We start from the raw sequence: 18,307 nt of genomic DNA, 5'->3' as shown, positions 1-18,307 counted from the left end.
ATACACAATATCACCATTTCCCTCAAATATTGTTCACAAACCAGTCTAAATCTGTGATAGTGAGCACGTCTCCTTTGCTGAGATAATCCATCCCACCTCTCAGGTGTGCCATATCAAGATGCTGATTAGACACCATGATTAGTGCACAGGTGTGCCTTAGACTGCCCACAATAAAAGTGTGTGTGTGTATAAAATAAATCTGGCTCCTTGGATGAACCTTTGTGGTGGTTTTCAGTGTGTAACCTACACATGAGGAAAAAGCCTGCTGCCACGGCTAAACAAAAGCTGGTCGGTTCAATAACTGATGAGAAAACGTAGATGATGTGCCGGTCCCGTTTCTCCTTGTTTTTCATGGTCCGTAAAGCAAACGCACTCACACAGATTAGACTTTGCCTGAAGACGCTCATTTCTTTTGAGATATTGTTAATCTTGATATTGTATTTCCTGTTTGTTAGCACTAGGTGCTGTATTTATACATCTTATTTCCTCTCTCTCCAGGAAAGGCCTTTGACATCACGTACGTCCGCCTGAAGTTCCATACCAGCCGTCCAGAGAGCTTTGCCATCTACAAGCGGACCAGCGAGGACGGGCCGTGGATTCCGTACCAGTACTACAGCGGCTCCTGCAACAAGACCTACCAGAAGGTCAACCGCGGCTTCATCCGCACCTTCGAGGATGAGCAGCAAGCACTCTGTACGGACGAATTCAGCGACATCTCACCACTCACTGGTGGAAACGTGGCTTTCTCCACGCTGGAGGGACGACCCAGCGCCTACAACTTTGACAACAGCGCCGTCCTGCAGGTGAGCGGCGTGTAAAACTGAGTGTTGAAAGCTGACCATTGTGCAGAATTTAGTCCTCAGCAAACAGAGACATCTCTGGATATGTGTCCAGGTTTGTCTGCAAGCACCTGATTATAACAACGATGGCTCCTCCCACTAAAGAAAACGCTCATTAATTATTCAGCACAAAGTGGTTGATGAAACGGAAACACCAGTTTGAGTCTTTGAAAACCTCTGATTAGGAACACACCCATTAAAGGAAAGAAGGAAATTCTGGGTGTGTCTTTTTGGAGTTTTCCTCATTTTAAGAGTAGCTGCCATGCTAACACGATAATTAGCCAAATTTCAAATATAAAAAGCCTTTTGTTAGCCGTGCTGGGCAATTTTAATGATCTCAAACGCAGGCTGCGATTAAACTGATGTGTGTTTTGGTGATAACTCGTACAACTTTACTTTCAACCTTGCAGGTCTTATTTTTTTTCAGAGCACTTCATGTTTTTGTGCAGCTACTCGGAGCGCTTTAAAGTAGGGATGAGACCGGTATCGGGTTCTGATACCGACGTAATTCACGTATCAGAAAATACTGATCCAACCCGCGACATTTTCCAATACTTTAGCAGAGCCACTGTGAATCCTCTCAACTGCTGCTGTTTGCTCTCTGCTTGTTTCCTGCCAAGTGGGAGGACAGAGGGAGGTTTTCTGAAGCTGGGTTGTTTGAGCGAGCTCTCTTCCGCAGTGTTCTGGTCGCGGTTACGCGGTTAGCGGCAAATTTCTGTCCAGCTCTCGGGTTCAAATTGTCTGTTCGTTGAGCATGAATTTTCCGAAAAATTAACTGAATTGTTGCTGAAAATGTGTGCTTCACTGTCCCGAGGCTGTAAAACGCTATGAAAAGCAGCTCAACGTGCAGCCGAGGAAGACAGCGAACAGAGATTCTGTCTGCTGAAAGGGGAAAAAAGTCTCCATTAAAATCCTGTGCATGAGCATCTATTTATTTTACAGTTGAAAGGATTCATGTTTCTCAAAAGTTTGAAGTTTGCGCAGCGTGAAAACAGCAAGAAAGAAAAAGAGAGAGTGTGACGGAGGGAGAGAGAAAGCAAGCGAGAGGGAGAGAGACGGGCAGAGAGAGAGAGTGCTGTCTTTTCTCTTTAAGTCTATAAATATAAGGCTACAAAAGTCTATAAAAAATAAAGGTACTTAATTCTTTCACCAAAACATCAGATCTAGACTTCCATCTTAGATGCACCTTCTGGCAAATTGTAGCTCAACTTTCAGGTCTCCTTTTTAAGGAAATCCTCAACAATAATGACAATATTAATATTAAATCAGAGCTCTGGTATCGGATCGGAAAAGTATCGGTATCAGCAGATATCCAAATTCAGGTATTGGGATTGGATCAGAAGTGAAAAATTGTGGATCGGTGCATCCCTACTTTAAAGTGACAATCTCTAATTTCTTCAGGATGCTGTTCACTGTGGAGCCTTCAGGCAGCCAATCAGAGAGAGGGAAACCTTTCCTGCGCTCAGGGAAAGAGCAGTCAGCTGATTCAGACAAAAAACAAACAAAAAAAACCTTCATCTGTGACGGCAGATTGAACAGATGCGTTTATTACTGTGTGCGTTGTCAGCTAGTCATTAGCTGTTTGTTAGAAACATCCTATGAAGAACGAGGCGTTTCTTTTCAGAAAGCGCTGAGATGAGGTGCGGACGCCGGAGGACGCAACACTGAAGCAACCCGTTTATTGTTGTCATAGAAACAAATCCCGCAAGGAGCACTTTTTATTTTTTTAGACGTGAGGGCACACTGCAGTTTTTGGCTTGTGCACATTTCCCACCACAAAGATTTGTTTAAAGACTGTAAGAAAGATACCTGTTTGATCACCAGTTTTAATAATTGTCCTTGGAGCTCGTAGGTCTGCTGACCAGCTGGCTGATGTTTGCGTCTGTCCACAGTTGACTTTTATTAATTTTCATAGTCAAAAAAATTCCCCCTTTTGATGTTTTATCACATCATGACTTCTGATCTTTGATCCTTGATCTTTGAGTCTCACCAAGAAGACTGGTTTCCTTTGTGTCTGTGTGTGTCTGTCTCTTCCTTTGATCCTGTAATTGGGGTCAAAAATCCTGCTTGCTTTTACCCTGTAATCAGGATCAAATGAAAGTTCATCTTCTTAATCCCCCAGTTGTTCCTGATGTGCACGTGCATGACGTGTACTTTGAGCATCCACATCAGATGGACACATGCTGTAAAAGCTGCAGACACTCGGAGCAGAACCTCCTGAGAAGACCTGACCTCGGGCTGACTGGGCGTGGCGGTGCTGCAGATGCTGTGCAGGGATGAGAATTCTCCGCGGATTTACGACTTTTTCTGGATTTCTGGGCAATTTCTGAGATCAGCGTAAATCCGCTGAGAAAAGTTTGGGGGTGGGGGGGCAGAGGTGCAGCAGGGCCAGCCGTGCTTGTTAAACCTTTCCTCATGCACAGGAATGTATTGCTGAAACTATACGCTAAAATGCACGATGTCATTGGTTACTTTTTCTACAGCAACAAACTTTCAGCCAGTCAGAATCTCTGTAATATCTAAAGTCACTGAAAGTACCCGGACGTGGACATTTTGAGTTTCTGCAAGTTTTCTGTGTCGAGCTGCGTCTCTAACATGGCCAAAATTACAGAGAGAGAGAGGATGAAGACCGCGTTAAAGACATCAATAAGTGGTGTTTAAAAAAAAAAAAAAAAAAAAAAAGGTTTAGTGGACATGTTTGGAGCAGGACTCTGTGAATTTGTCTGCAAGGTTGAGCTCCCCGGTGAAGCCCTCTGCACGTTATGTTCTGATTTAATCAATAAAACCTTGGAAGAACACTGCAAGATGAAGAAACATGTTATCAAATTAATATTAAACGGACTAATCTGCACGTATGGAAGAGGCAGAGCGAGCGCCAAAGCCCACAGCACTCGTACCGCTCAGCGACATCCAGTGCTCAGGTGTGTGTCCAATATTTCTATTCATGCAATTAAAATGTGTTGACAATCACTGAGATTTTTAAGTGTGATTATTTATACTGCGCACGTACTGAAGTGAAATTCAGCACTGCAGAACCAGCGTTTGTATACGGATTTGTTTCCATGTTCCATTTATTTTGTCATATAAAGCCGCTAACTTCAAAAAAAATTGTCTCAGCACTAGTAAGTTATAAAAGTCATTTTAAAAAGAAAAGTCTTTAGTGTTTAAAAGATCCAAAACAGTGATGCTGCGTAGATCAGGGAGGAGCTTGTTCCTGAGAAAGCCCAATGTTTCAGGTTTGATCTGGAGCAGACAGTTGCTGATTCAGATTCAAATGTATTAATTTATATAGCGCCTTGAGACGATAAAATCGTCTCAAGGCGCTTCACACGAAAAACAATTAAAATTTTAAAACACAATAAAAAAAAAAATAAAAAAAACGACCATAAAAGAAAGAAACCATAAAAGAATACAAGAATAAAAACACTTCATAATACTAATGATAAAACAGAGAAAACAAATGAGTCTTTAAACGTGATTTAAAAATCTCCACAGTATCCGACTGCCGAATGTGTGCCGGGAGATCGTTCCACAGAGCTGGAGCACAGTAGGAGAAAGCTCTGTGACCGGCAGACTTTTTATTCACCCTGGGAACATACAGAAGTCCTGCACCCTGAGAACGCAGGGCCCGAGCTGGTACATAGGGGCTTACCAGGTCAGCCAGATAGGGAGGTGCAAGTCCATGAACAATTTTATAAATTAATAACAGTACTTTAAAATCTCATCTTGTAGGAACAGGAAGCCAGTGCAGGGAGGCCAAAATGGGCATAATGTGGTCAAACTTTCTGCTTTGTGTCAAGAGTCTGGCAGCAGCGTTTTGAACCAGTTGAAGACCCCTAATCCTGGACTGCAGACAACTGATGATAGATATATATATATATATATATATATATATGCACACACAGTTTAAGCTGTTATCAATCTTGACAATCTGCGTGATGGCGCCAAGGGCGCAATTTAGTAAATTAGCATATGGTCCATTGATACTTACGTGTAGACACTAGTCCCTAGAGTCAACTATTTTTTGTTTCAAATCTGGGCAAATGCAGTCCCAGAAAATTCCGAATGGGACAAACAAGAAACAGGTGTGAACAAGTCAATGCTGCTAAAAATACAAACTTGCAGAAACAAAGATACTATTCTGACATGGTTTTGCACATAAGAGTGACATAGCATGTTTCAAGTACACACATATATGTCAGAAGGTGGGGGGACATACCATATTCTGTCCCCCCTGGTTGAAAGGTATCCACCACCAAATTGCACCCATGGATGGCGCAGCGACATTGTGCCATTGCTTAGGGAGAGTCCTGGACTGTTGATGTTGTTTAAAAATGCAAAAGTACTTTTTATCCGATTACTCAAATAATTAATAGAATACTTCAATAGCTGAGCCCTAATGCGATCTGCCTGGGGGGGGTGATGCGATCAGCCTGGGGGGTGATGCGCACACTCTTGGGGCGTTACTTTAAAGATGGGCTGCAGCGTTTTGCACCAGCTGCAGATGATTAATCGCGGACTGAGAAACGTCACTATAAAGTGTGTTACAGTAGTTGAGTCTAGAGCTGATGAAATCATGAGTAGCTTTTTGAAGGTTGCACGGCTAAAGCCCCCGTCACGCCTTGATGATTATCCAGCGTATGCTGACAGCCCCGTTTCCACCAAGTGTTCCGGGTCAGAACAGTTCAGTCTGGCTTGGTTTGCATTTCCACTACCAACAGAACCCTTTTGTTTGGCAGGTGGAACATGTAAATATTGCTGGGTACGTCACTGAGCACGTGTACGCTGTTGCGCGGCCCCGCCCCATCCACATGGAAGCAAAACAGAGTAATTATCAGAATTTTATTTTAGTTTTGGTGGATCATTGGATTTATTTTCATGGTGTGTAGAATGCTGAAGAGTCGACTGATGTCTGTGATAAACGCTGACGTGAATGAATGAGGCGCTGTGATGCTTTCAACAAGTTAATTTTCTTGTTGCGGCACAAAGTGCCGGCATTCTGTGGTTCAGGCTGAGAAACGCAGAAAACACAGAGGAACGTTTGTAGAAAGAGTTACATTTCTTCATCCTCAACAAGGAACTAAAGTATTTTCAGATGTTGTTTTCCAAAATCAGGAGGATTTATATGTAGATATGTTTCCATCAGGCTGTGAGGATGAATGTGACTGAAACGAACAGGTCAGATCAAGACTTTATATTTACTCAGTATGTGAATGGTTTTAATATTTGCAGTATTTAGTAATATGTGCAATCCATATGTTTGTTGTGCTTCACTCTTTGTTGGTCCCACAAGTAAATAAATCTGAACATCATCTGCATGGCAATGGAAAGACAGATTATGCTTAGCAATAATTGGCACAAGCGGGTATCATATAGAGGGACACCAGTATGGGGCCAAGAATCGAACCTCTCTGTCTGTCTCTCTCTTTATCTCCTCAGTGTTTGTCTTCCCATGCTGATGCATCTTGTTTTTTCTTTCTTTTTTTTTTCTTCCTCTCTGTAAACAAACGTGTTTGGACCTCGACACTTTTATCCTCCTGATTTCATCGTTTCTTTTTTCCTCCCGTCTGTAAATGAACTCGTTTATCCGTCCACAGCAGCTGTCAGTTTCCTTATTTGACTTGTCGGCATGGAACTATTTATACCCGCGGACTCTTTTTGGCGGCGGCAGCCGGCCCGTCGCCGCTCTTCAGCACTGCTGCTGTCAATCATCTGTGGTCCTTCATGGGAAATAACCTCTAGTTTAAAATGACTCACACAGTGACTCACGTGCACGGTGGCTGAGAAAACAATGGCTTTAATTTAGATGCTTTAATTTCTTTTAAAACCGTTTAAGCAGTTTTCTGGTACGTTGCCATCATATCAGTCACACGATGTTTCCCGCTGTTTGCTGATGGACGTCTTCTCACAGTCACTTAAAAATAATGGTAATAATTACCGGATGGTGCTGTACTATCAACATCTGAGGCTTTCAGCTCTCAACATGTCAACAGCTGCACTAGCGTCATCTGTTTATTGGTCAGTTGTGCTGTGATGTCATCTGGCCGTGCAGAGTGACCGTATGACATAATGAACCTACTCGAGATGAACACGTGGGGACGTGAATGGAAAATAAATAATTAAAATGTGATTACTTTGTCTCTGTCGGTCAGCAAGGAATTTAGTTAGAACCCTTAGTTGGTTGGTTGGTCAGTTGGTTAAGTGGTTGGTTGGTTATCAATCAATCAATCAATCAATCAATCAATCAACATTTATTTATAAAGCGCTTTACAGGACCGACTGGTGTCCAAAGTGCTTAACATTAAAAACACAAATTTACAAAATAAAACACATGTAAAATAAAATTTTAAAACAACACATAAAAAAAAGAACATAAAAATAACAGAACATGTCACCTCCCCACTAAGTGTTAAAAGCCAGTTTAAATAAATAAGTCTTTAACTTAGATTTAAAAAGTGCTAGGTCAGGAATAGTACGTAACTCAAGAGGTAGCTCTTTCCACAGTCTGGGGCCAGCTACCGCGAAAGCATGATCACCCCAGCGTTTATATCTTGACCTTGGAACATCTAAGTAAAGCTGGCCAGACGCCCTTAACGTCCTACTGTAGGTGCGCAAAGTTAAAATTTCAGACAAGTAGGGACGTGCAAGGCCATAAATAGCTTTAAAAACAAACATTAAAATTTTAAAATCAATTCTAAAACGAACTGGAAGCCAGTGGAGTGAGTACAGGATGGGCGCAATATGCTCACATCTAGAAGTGTTTGTCAAAAGACGAGCAGCAGCATTCTGCACCAACTGGAGACGCGCAAGAGACGACTGATTAATGCCCGCATAAAGTGCATTACAATAATCAAGTCCACAGTATCAAAGGCTGCTGTGAGGTCCAACAGAACCAGCACAGCAGGATTCCCTGCATCCACCGACAGAGTAATATCATTATGAACTTTTAAAAGTGCTGACTCAGTGCTGTGTCGCGATCTAAACCCAGACTGGAATTTTTCAAGGATGAGATTGTCTTCTAAAAATGATTGTAACTGTAAAAAGACAACCTTTTCTAAAACCTTAGACAGAAATGGCAGATGAGAGACAGGTCTAAAATTAGATAAAACTGATGAGTCCAGGTGAGGTTTTTTAAGAAGAGGTCGAACCACAGCATGTTTAAAAGCAGCTGGAACAGACCCTGATCTAAGACAAGCATTGATAAAAGTTAGGAGACCCACCCCAACAGTATTAAAAACCTCCTTCAGCACCTTAGCTGGAACAACATCTGAAGGACAACTTGTAGATTTTATGTGTTTTACAACATCAGCGAGAGATGCAAAAGAAATGGGCTCAAACTGTTCGAGCACAGCAGAATGTGCACGAGGAGCAGACAACTCAACATTACAGCTCTGATCAGCGTTCTGTCTGACTGATGAAACCTTATCAATAAAAAACTGAAGAAACTCCTCACAGGTTGTGGTTGTAGCGTCCATCAAAACAGAGGTGTGTGGATTTACAACTGAGTTTATAGTCTGAAATAACACACTGGGACGATGACAACTGCTCGAAATAATATGAGACAGATATTGTGCTTTTGCCTCCTTCACAGCCTTCTGATAGTCAGTCAGACTGTCCCTCAGAAAACCCAGAGACACCTGTAGTTTGTCCTTTTCCCATTTTCTCTCCGCCTGTCTGCAGCGTTGCCTGAGGGCACGGGTCGTGGCATTTAACCAGGGGTCGGATTTTGATTTCCTGGATTTGCAGCGCATCGGTGCAACAGAGTCCAAAATGACTGTGCATGTAGAGTGGAAAGAAGAGAGGATGTTATCTGGGAGTAATGGAGAAACCAGTCCATTCATGGCATAAAACTGAGAGTCCATGAAGGCAGCAGCAAAGTCCCCCGCTGTCGAGGAGGTGACCAAACGGCGGCGAGAGACAGGAACAAGTGGCTTACCAGCAGATGGAGGAGCAATAAATTCAAAAATAACAGGAAAGTGATCTGAAATAGCAACGTCTGATATGTCCTTAAGTGAAACTGAGAGCCCAAAAGAAATAACCAGGTCCAAGGTGTGTCCAAGATTATGTGTTGGTCCATCCACAACTTGTGTTAGACCAAAAGAGTTCAGGAGGCTTTTAAAATCATCAGCCAGCTGATTAGAAGGACAACAGATATGAATATTAAAATCACCACAGACCAAAAATTTGTCATATTTTGGGATAAAATCTGCCAGAAACTCAGAAAACTCCTGAATAAAATCCTTATTAAATTTTGGTGGACGATAAACAACAGCACAGAGCACAGGACAGTCAAACTCCATCACAAACAACTGAAGTTCAAAAGTGGAGTAGACATTAGAAGATAAAAATCGGCATTTAAAACTGTCTTTAAAAACCGTGGCCACACCACCGCCTCGACCTGATGCTCGCGGGGAGCTGAGAAACGAGCAGCCGGGGGGGAGGAGCTCAGAAAAGGCGCTATTTTCACCTGGTTTCAACCAGGTCTCCGTTAACAGGAGAAAGTCCAAATCACGACTGGAGAAAAAGTCATTCAAAATGAAAGTCTTACTTGTGAGTGACCTTGTGTTGACGAGCGCCACACGGACTGAGCGCACGTCAGTCTGCTGGGAGACACGACTGAGCGGGCGCAGGTTCTCCTGCACGCAGCTACGACTGCAGCTCCTCACAGGGCGGCGACGCGGAAGTGGAGACCCAGCACCCCGGACAACCGGCCGGAGCCACCGATAGCGAAAAGTCAGGGAACGCCGCACGTCGTAGCCGTCATATGGTGTGAAGAATCCGGCTATGAATTGTCGTGGAGCATGTTTGCAGGAAACAGCCAGGCACACTCTGAGCCGAACACGGACTCCTCCTCTCCTCCCGCGTCCTCTGCGGCGCAGACGCCGAGGCAACACGCCAAGCGGCCGGTGTAGAAAGTCTGGTACGGACGCTAAGACAGGCGGCGGGGCAGCCGCGTCCCTGGCCGTCCGCCCGAGCCAGAAACAGCGACATTCTCCAGCGAAGCCCGAACGCTGATAAGAGTCTGGCGATCATACACCAGGAGCGGTGACACATTCCATGCAACAAAGTGCAAAAACAATAAAAACGACACTAAAAGAAGCGAGTGTCGACGGCAGGCCACATACAACAGCGCCATCTTGAAACCTTATTTCAGTTAGTTAGTTGTTCAGCAGCAAGAACTAAAATAAAAAAATTTTGTAAAAATATAAAATGTAAAAAATATTTCATGTTTGACCCGTCGCTGTCCTCGTTGTGCAGCAACATTTTATTGTTTCTGCTCGCGCAACTTTTCATTGGTTTGTTTGAGACAAACTCGGGCAAAAAAAAAAAAAACATCCTACAGAAATACACTCATCAGTTCACACAGTAAGATTTCCTCTGAAATGGTTCATGTTCTCATCTGACAGAGGGTCTTGCTGTGTTTCATAACTGTGCCACCAGCAGGTGGCGCGCCACATTAAAATGTTTCACTGTCAGTTAAAATCATAAAATGCATCAAATGTGTTTGTTCTTATTTAAAGACATTTTTTACATAAAATGATAACGGTGATAATGACGACAGTAATGGTGGCGATAACTAAAATAAGTGATTACAGTGGCGACAGCAGGGATAACGACAACAATAACAGTGGCGATAACGACAACAGGGATAACGACAACAATAACAGTGGCGATAACGACAACAATAACAGTGGCGATAACGACAACAATAACAGTGGCGATAACGACAACAGGGATAACGACAACAATAACAGTGGCGATAACGACAACAATAACAGTGGCGATAACGACAGCAGGGATAACGACAACAATAACAGTGGCGATAACGACAACAGGGATAACGACAACAATAACAGTGGCGATAACGACAACAGGGATAACGACAACAATAACAGTGGCGATAACGACAACAGGGATAACGACAACAATAACAGTGGCGATAACGACAACAATAACAGTGGCGATAACGACAACAGGGATAACGACAACAATAACAGTGGCGATAACGACAACAATAACAGTGGCGATAACGACAACAGGGATAACGACAACAATAACAGTGGCGATAACGACAACAATAACAGTGGCGATAACGACAACAATAACAGTGGCGATAACGACAACAATAACAGTGGCGATAACGACAACAGGGATAACGACAACAATAACAGTGGCGATAACGACAACAATAACAGTGGCGATAACGACAACAATAACAGTGGCGATAACGACAACAGGGATAACGACAACAATAACAGTGGCGATAACGACAACAGGGATAACGACAACAATAACAGTGGCGATAACGACAACAGGGATAACGACAACAATAACAGTGGCGATAACGACAACAATAACAGTGGCGATAACGACAACAGGGATAACGACAACAATAACAGTGGCGATAACGACAACAGGGATAACGACAACAATAACAGTGGCGATAACGACAACAGGGATAACGACAACAATAACAGTGGCGATAACGACAACAGGGATAACGACAACAATAACAGTGGCGATAACGACAACAGGGATAACGACAACAATAACAGTGGCGATAACGACAACAGGGATAACGACAACAATAACAGTGGCGATAACGACAGCAGGGATAACGACAACAATAACAGTGGCGATAACGACAACAGGGATAACGACAACAATAACAGTGGCGATAACGACAACAGGGATAACGACAACAATAACAGTGGCGATAACGACAACAGGGATAACGACAACAATAACAGTGGCGATAACGACAACAGTATTTCCACTGAGTCTTTGAGTACTTACTGATACAGTTGGGGGTGTGGCACAATTTTATTTTTCTTTATTTATGTGTTAATGTTGACTGTTTATAAACACAAACATTTATCAATGTTTTTTTTTTCCTTTGCAACATTGGTTGGATTCTTCTGAAAATTTAACCTCAGGCCAGTGTTTTGATTTTAATTCACATTTGAACATCAGAATTCATCGACTGAATTCGGCTGAATAGTGTCTCAAGTCACATGACAAAAAGATGTTAATATTTCAGGGGCGGGGCAGTGGGCGGGGCTCTGTATGTCTACATTGATGTCAAATATAAACACTGTGCAAACAACACTGTTGGTGTATAAATACAGGAACACAAACCTTATTTATAACACTGAGGTCGTCGACATTTTCTGGATTGTAACCTGCAGCAGGATGTTGGACAGATGAGACTGTTTGTTTGTTGGTCTGGATCACTTCCTGTGTAGTTTTCACTCTGCAGCTTTCCTGTCAGCTGCAGGATAACCAGGTGTCTGGTGTTGATGCCTGCAGCTCCACCTCCTGGTGGATTTGGAGATCTTCTGGAAAATCTCAGTCTTGGTTTGTTTCCCAGCATGCACCTTGTTGCATCACAGCTGAATACTTGAGATTCCCAGAGGTGTGTGTAAGGCCGAGTGGCGCTCCGGTCCCGGCTGAGCAGTTCTCACCGAGCGGCGCGTGATTGATGGCAGACAAATGCTGCGTGCGGTTTGACGTGTTGACGCACCGAGAGCTTCACCCAACATTCCTGCAGCAGCTAGGAAGTGAGGCTCTGCAGCTGCTGGACGGATGAGACGTTATGATTCACTGAGAGAAAGTCGGGTTTCGCCATCTGCAACAGGAAGCGCTGAGAAAACTCTGAGAAAGCAGCTGCCTGGAGGTTTTCAATATCTGCCCCCCCCACAGGTCTGTTGAGGTCCAGAGATGCAGAATAGAGCCACAGCTCAACACACACAGATGTTATAAACGTGCACGTCGTACTTTTAATCATGGAAGAGATGAATCCTGTGATCACGTTTAACTCTGTTAGAAATCTTTCATCCTAATGAAGCTCTGATGTTTTTTTTTTTTTGTGACACGTTCAGTTTATGGAGTCATCAGCAGCAGATTTTCACATCCCGCCGAGTGTCTGCAGCAGAAAACTGAAGCCCTGAGATCAAACTAAATCCTGGTGCATGTACAAGGTCAAGAACACAGCTGTGTGTGTGCGTGTGTGTTTGTGGCGCTGACGTGTCCATGTTGTGTCTGCTGCAGGACTGGGTGACGGCCACCGACATCAGAGTGACCCTGAACAGGCTGAATACGTTTGGAGATGAAGTCTTCAACGACCCCAAGGTCCTGAAGTCCTACTACTACGCCATCTCTGACTTCGCTGTAGGAGGAAGGTAACAAACGCTGGAAGGACGTCAACACTTAACAAAACAAAACAAAAATTCAAAGTCAGATCAGGATCTCTGCAGGCTGGAATCCAAGTCCAGCATCAAACCTGCAGATGTTGGTGTTTTGTGTCAGGACGGTTTTTATTTTCAGTGTTAAAGATGAGTTTTTGGAAGAATCAGGCAAACAGAAAAGTTTTATATTTGTATTTTTTTTTTTTGTTAACTGTGGAGCCAGCTGGTCTGAGGTCCTCACGTGTTGCTGTGGGGTCCGTGTTGGAATCCCTTCCTTCCTACAAGTCGGAGTGTTGCCAGGAAGCCTGATACGTGGGACAGATTTCCATTACACAGCCACATTCCTGACATTCCAGGCCTGCGGGGACTGGATACTAGGGAACCCGGAACAGGGTGGCCACAAGACACGGCACAACTTCACACCCAGTCCGCCGTGCAGGACCACGTGGCCATCAGTGACCAGGTGGTTTTTGTTCATCAGGCACCACTCAGGGTTCAAACCCAAAAGAGTGCAAATGTCCAATCAGACGGCAGGAAAAGAAGCTTTTCCCTTTTTGTCCTTCAGACAAAAAAACATAAAATCCATTAAAGAGGAGAGTGGGAGACGCAAAGGTGTGCAAGCTCAGCTCCCTGATACCGAACTGTCTGACCTCGACCTGCCCACCATCTTTTTATAGGGACTTCTCCAAGGTCAAGGGTCACAATAGTTTAATCAGGTTGTTTGGGTGATCACTGGTCTCTGAAGAGTTTCCTGACCCTCGGGTTTGTGGATCTTGGGTTCTGGGTCCAAAACACATGCTTGTCCCTGAACAGTCTGTCTGAGATAATAAATGTAATCAGGAGGAAAAAACGCTGCAGGAATCTACAGGTTTTCCGCTGCACTCAGCCAACAAAGGCTCCGACATGTCCCGTCGTGTTCAGACTGGCACCCGGACCAGCCCGACCTGGATCCACAGCTCTACGAGCACCACTTCACCGTCACAATGGAAATAATTTGACATTCGGTGGAGTTTTTTTTTTTTTTTTTTCTTTCTTTCTTTGGATTTTAACTTTGAATAATTGGTTTTTAAACTGAAGCTCGACATTAAAATTAATTTTCAAAGATCCAGTCACAGTAAAAATGTTTCTGGTAAATGGATTAGCAGGTTTATGTTTAACTAGCGTGTTGTCTGTGGGGATCCATGGCCTCTAGATTGGGTCGTGTCTATAAAATAGGTAGCTGACATTTTTTAAAGGCGGTAATAAATTAAGCAAAGTTTCTATGATGAGTTGGAATGACATGTGAGTCCAGAATGTTTTTAGAACCTTCGACCTCAACAGTTTATAGAAGAAGAGCTCAACCCTTTTATTTCCTGTTAATCATGTACTTTTTAAATGTTAATTTACTGTCTTATTGTATTTATAAATTGTTTATGTTCTTTTTGTAATATACACACTATTATTATTATTTTTACTTCTGTGTTAAATGATAAATGGACTGCATTTATATCGCGCTTTTCTATCTGCATCGGATGCTCAAAGCACTTTACAGTAATGCCTCACATTCACCCCGATATGAGGGTGCTGCCATGCAAGGTGCCCACTACACACCGGGAGCAACTAGGGGATTAAGGACCTTGCCCAAGGGCCCTTAGTGATTTTCCGGTCAGGCTGGATTTGAACCGAGGATCATCTGGTCTCAAGCCCAACACTTAACCACTGGACCATCACCTCCCCTTTGTTGATTTTTAAATGGACCACAATGGAAATACGTGTTTTCACTTTCTTGTGTCATCCATGTATTTTTAATGTATTTGCAATTATGTACTTACTAAATAAAATCATGCACCCACAGTTTTAATATATAGATGATTTACTGCCCCCTGCTGGAATGGCCTGTGAGTCCAGAATGTCAACTTCAAAGCCCATTTTTCAGTGTTGTTGGCTAATATACGTAGCTTCTCTAAAAAATGTTTGTCCTATCAGCTTTCTGTTTTTGCAGCGTTCAGTGGGTGTTGACTGACGTGGTGCTCATTGTGCTCGTTCCAGGTGTAAGTGTAACGGTCACGCCAGCGAGTGTGTGAAGAGCAGCAGAGGACATCTGGTGTGTAACTGTCAGCACAACACGGAGGGCGACGACTGCAATGTCTGCAAACCGTTCTACAACGATCGGCCATGGAGGAGAGCGACTGCTGACAACGCCAACGAGTGTCTGCGTGAGTCTAGCCTCTGCCAAAAACCTCTTCACCGCACACACAATCCGCTGCACCTCAGCGCCAGCGCGCCCCTGCTCTGGTGCTGTGCTGCTGTCCGTGTAGCCGTCTGTCAGGTTTAGCTGCGTTCATCCTGCACTCACGCGGCGTCTCTCTGTTCCAGCCTGTGATTGTAGTGGGCAGAGCTCTGAGTGTTACTTTGATGCTGAGCTGTACCGGGCCACGGGTCACGGAGGTCACTGCCACAACTGTGCTGACAACACAGACGGGCCGCACTGTGAGCGCTGCCTGGACAACTACTTCAGAGACCAGAGCAGCGGCCGCTGTGTCCCCTGCAGCTGTAACCCCGTAGGTGAGTCCAAACCCAAGACCTGGTCCCTGCCTGGAACACCCAGGAACCTGAATGAGGTTTTTCTCTGTCAACATTATGTGATGGAAGATTAAAGAAAAAAATTCACAAAACCCGATGAAGATGGTGGAAGGTAAAAGTCAAACTTTTTGTGGGGGCGGCGTCTGAGTGCTGCACCGTGTTTGGTTGTTTTCTCCTGAGGGATTTTGGGTAAAAATAAATAAATAGGTGAATCACAGGGCAGAGGGGCTTCAGGGCGGACACGTGTCTGTCTGAGTCACAGCGGCGGTGAGCCGTGTGTTCACCGAGCAGCGGCAGCCTCAGTGACGCACGCTCACTGTGTGTGTGTGTGCGTGTGTGCGTCCAGGCTCGGTGTCTCCTCAGTGCGACCCCAGAGGAGTGTGTGTGTGTAAACCAGGAGTGACCGGAGAGAAGTGCCACCGCTGTCAGCCGGGGTTCCACAGTCTGACTGAGGCCGGGTGCAGGTACGGACTCTCCTCAGCACAGCGCCACCTAGCTGCACTGTCCACAAACAAAGACATCTGCATCTGTACAAATGTCAAAGGTTTTTTGTTGTTGTTTGTTTTAATCATAAATTTGTAAAAAACAAAAAAAACAAAAAAAAACCAGTCTGGATTGACGTGTTTTAAATCTGGACGTTGGTTCCACATGATCCATGTGTCCAAATAAAAACGTAGAAACAAAAGAAAATGTGACTGCAGTTTTTACACTGCTGAGTGTGCAGAAATACATTAAACTCTCTCTCTCTCTCTCTCTCTCTCTCTCTCTCTCTCTCTCTCTCTCTCTCTCTCTCTCTCTCTCTCTCTCTCTCTCTCTCTCTCTCTCTCAGAACGTGCTCTTGCTCGCCCATTGGCAGCACGCAGGAGTGCGACGTTCAGACGGGACAGTGCCGCTGTAAAGAAAACGTGGAAGGATACACCTGTGACAGGTTGCTGTCAGATTCTTCCTTTTTGGTGATGTCATAAAGTCCATGCTGTCCTTTTGTGGTTTTTGAACCAGGGACGACTGACCTGGAGTGCAAACAGACACATTTTGTGATGGATTTGGAAAAAGGAGCCGACAACCTTTTCATTCTAAAAATGACCTTTGGTGCTCCACAGCACAGATAAGCTCCTCCTCCCTCGTCTGTGGGTGTTTGATGACATCACATAGCTGTTTTTTCATTGGTCAGGACGGTGTGTCTGTTGAGGTTAAACACAACTAAACAGTCTGATTCATTGATGACGATTGACCTTTGATCTCTTTGGCCTTATGACATCACAGAGATTGTCTGCAGTGTGGTGTTGACTCTGTGACCTTTCACCTGTTGGTGTCGTTCAGGTGTAAACTGGGTTATTTCAACTTGGACCCGAACAACCCTCAGGGCTGCACACCCTGTTTCTGCTTCCACCACTCGTCCGTCTGCCGCAGCGCCGACGGCTACAGCGTCCACGTCATCACCTCTTCTTTCCACAGAGGTAAGCCCGCCTGTAGGGGGCGCCCAACGAAAACCCCGCCACAGTCAAACCGGTGCTGGTCTGTGTGAAAGAATTACATTTTTCAGCTGGAATGAAATGGTGATGAATTCCCAGTGATTATTGTATGGCAAACAGGATATGTAAAACTGGAGTTAAATGGTGACATCCAGCAGCAACATGCATCTGATAACGTGAATCGGGTCAGAATCTCCGATCCGATATGGAGGCGTTCAGTTTCCATCAGATGTTATGTGAGCGCGACTCGGATCCTTCAGACCAGTTCGGTGTTTAACAGCCATTTGAAACTGAAGCTGTGGAGTCTGAAACAGTCTGAATCTGTTTCAGGATTCAGTGATAAATGTTTGTGATGACCTCTGACCCCTGAGGTCACATTGCCCTCTGCAGGGATTCTGGTCAAACCAGAAACAAATATGAGAATAAAAACCTGATTTTAGTGTCGCAGCAGCAGAATTTTTGTGACCCTCTGTAATTTGTCCTCTGGATGGGCTGCGGACCGCGCGTTGACAGCTGTGATGTCATGTGTTCAGATGAGGAGCAGTGGTCCGGTCAGCGGCGGGACGCCTCCAGAGTGCCTGTGGTTTGGATGCGTGACATGCAGGAAATCTCTCTGAGCTCAGACGACTACTTCCCCGTCTACTTCGTGGCTCCAGGTGCTCACACACACACACACACACACACACACACACACACACACACACACACACACACACACACACACACACACAGAGGCCACTTGTCTTTTAATGTGTAGATGTTCTGCATCACAGAGAAGTTTTTGGGGAACCAGTTGCTGAGTTACGGTCAGAACCTGACCCTGAGGTTCCGTGTGGACCGGCGTGACACCCGGCTGTCGGCGGAGGATCTGGTGCTGGAGGGGGCCAACCTGCGGGTTGCCATCCCACTCATCGCCCAGGGCAATGCCTACCCCAATGAGAACATGCAGTCCTTTGTGTTCAGGTGAGATGTAGGCCTAATCTGGGTTAATGAGAGTCTACACTTTCTAATCTGGACCAGGCACATCTTCTAATCTCATTTTATTTCTGGTGATAATCTAGTTTTCCTTTAAGAAAGTTTCTTGTCATAATCTGTTCTTGTTTTTGTCTTCTCATGGTACTGTTTTAATCTTCTTTTAGATTGATTGATTGAATTGTTTTCATAAAATGTTAATCAGATTATATTGTCTGGGGCCAGTTTTTAAAACCTTTAATCTGTGTAAAATTGATTCAGATCAAATCTTTAA

General features: G+C 44.3%; 1 protein-coding gene across 1 annotated transcript in view; it reads left to right on the top strand.

The window, feature by feature from the left end:
* Positions 1–18,307, top strand: part of lamc1 (laminin, gamma 1) — a 76,497-nt gene that overhangs the window by 30,156 nt on the left and 28,034 nt on the right. The window contains exons 2-10 of the mRNA XM_034183469.1: positions 499–803; positions 12,891–13,021; positions 15,056–15,222; positions 15,383–15,571; positions 15,936–16,053; positions 16,419–16,517; positions 16,910–17,046; positions 17,595–17,717; positions 17,835–18,024. Of these exons, the coding sequence (XP_034039360.1) occupies positions 499–803; positions 12,891–13,021; positions 15,056–15,222; positions 15,383–15,571; positions 15,936–16,053; positions 16,419–16,517; positions 16,910–17,046; positions 17,595–17,717; positions 17,835–18,024 (1,459 nt within the window). The remainder of the gene's footprint in view (positions 1–498; positions 804–12,890; positions 13,022–15,055; positions 15,223–15,382; positions 15,572–15,935; positions 16,054–16,418; positions 16,518–16,909; positions 17,047–17,594; positions 17,718–17,834; positions 18,025–18,307) is intronic.

The sequence above is a fragment of the Thalassophryne amazonica genome, chromosome 12 (assembly GCF_902500255.1).
Source record: "Thalassophryne amazonica chromosome 12, fThaAma1.1, whole genome shotgun sequence".
In the NCBI taxonomy this organism is placed as follows: domain Eukaryota; kingdom Metazoa; phylum Chordata; class Actinopteri; order Batrachoidiformes; family Batrachoididae; genus Thalassophryne; species Thalassophryne amazonica.
This window is presented reverse-complemented; position numbering and strand designations above follow the sequence as displayed.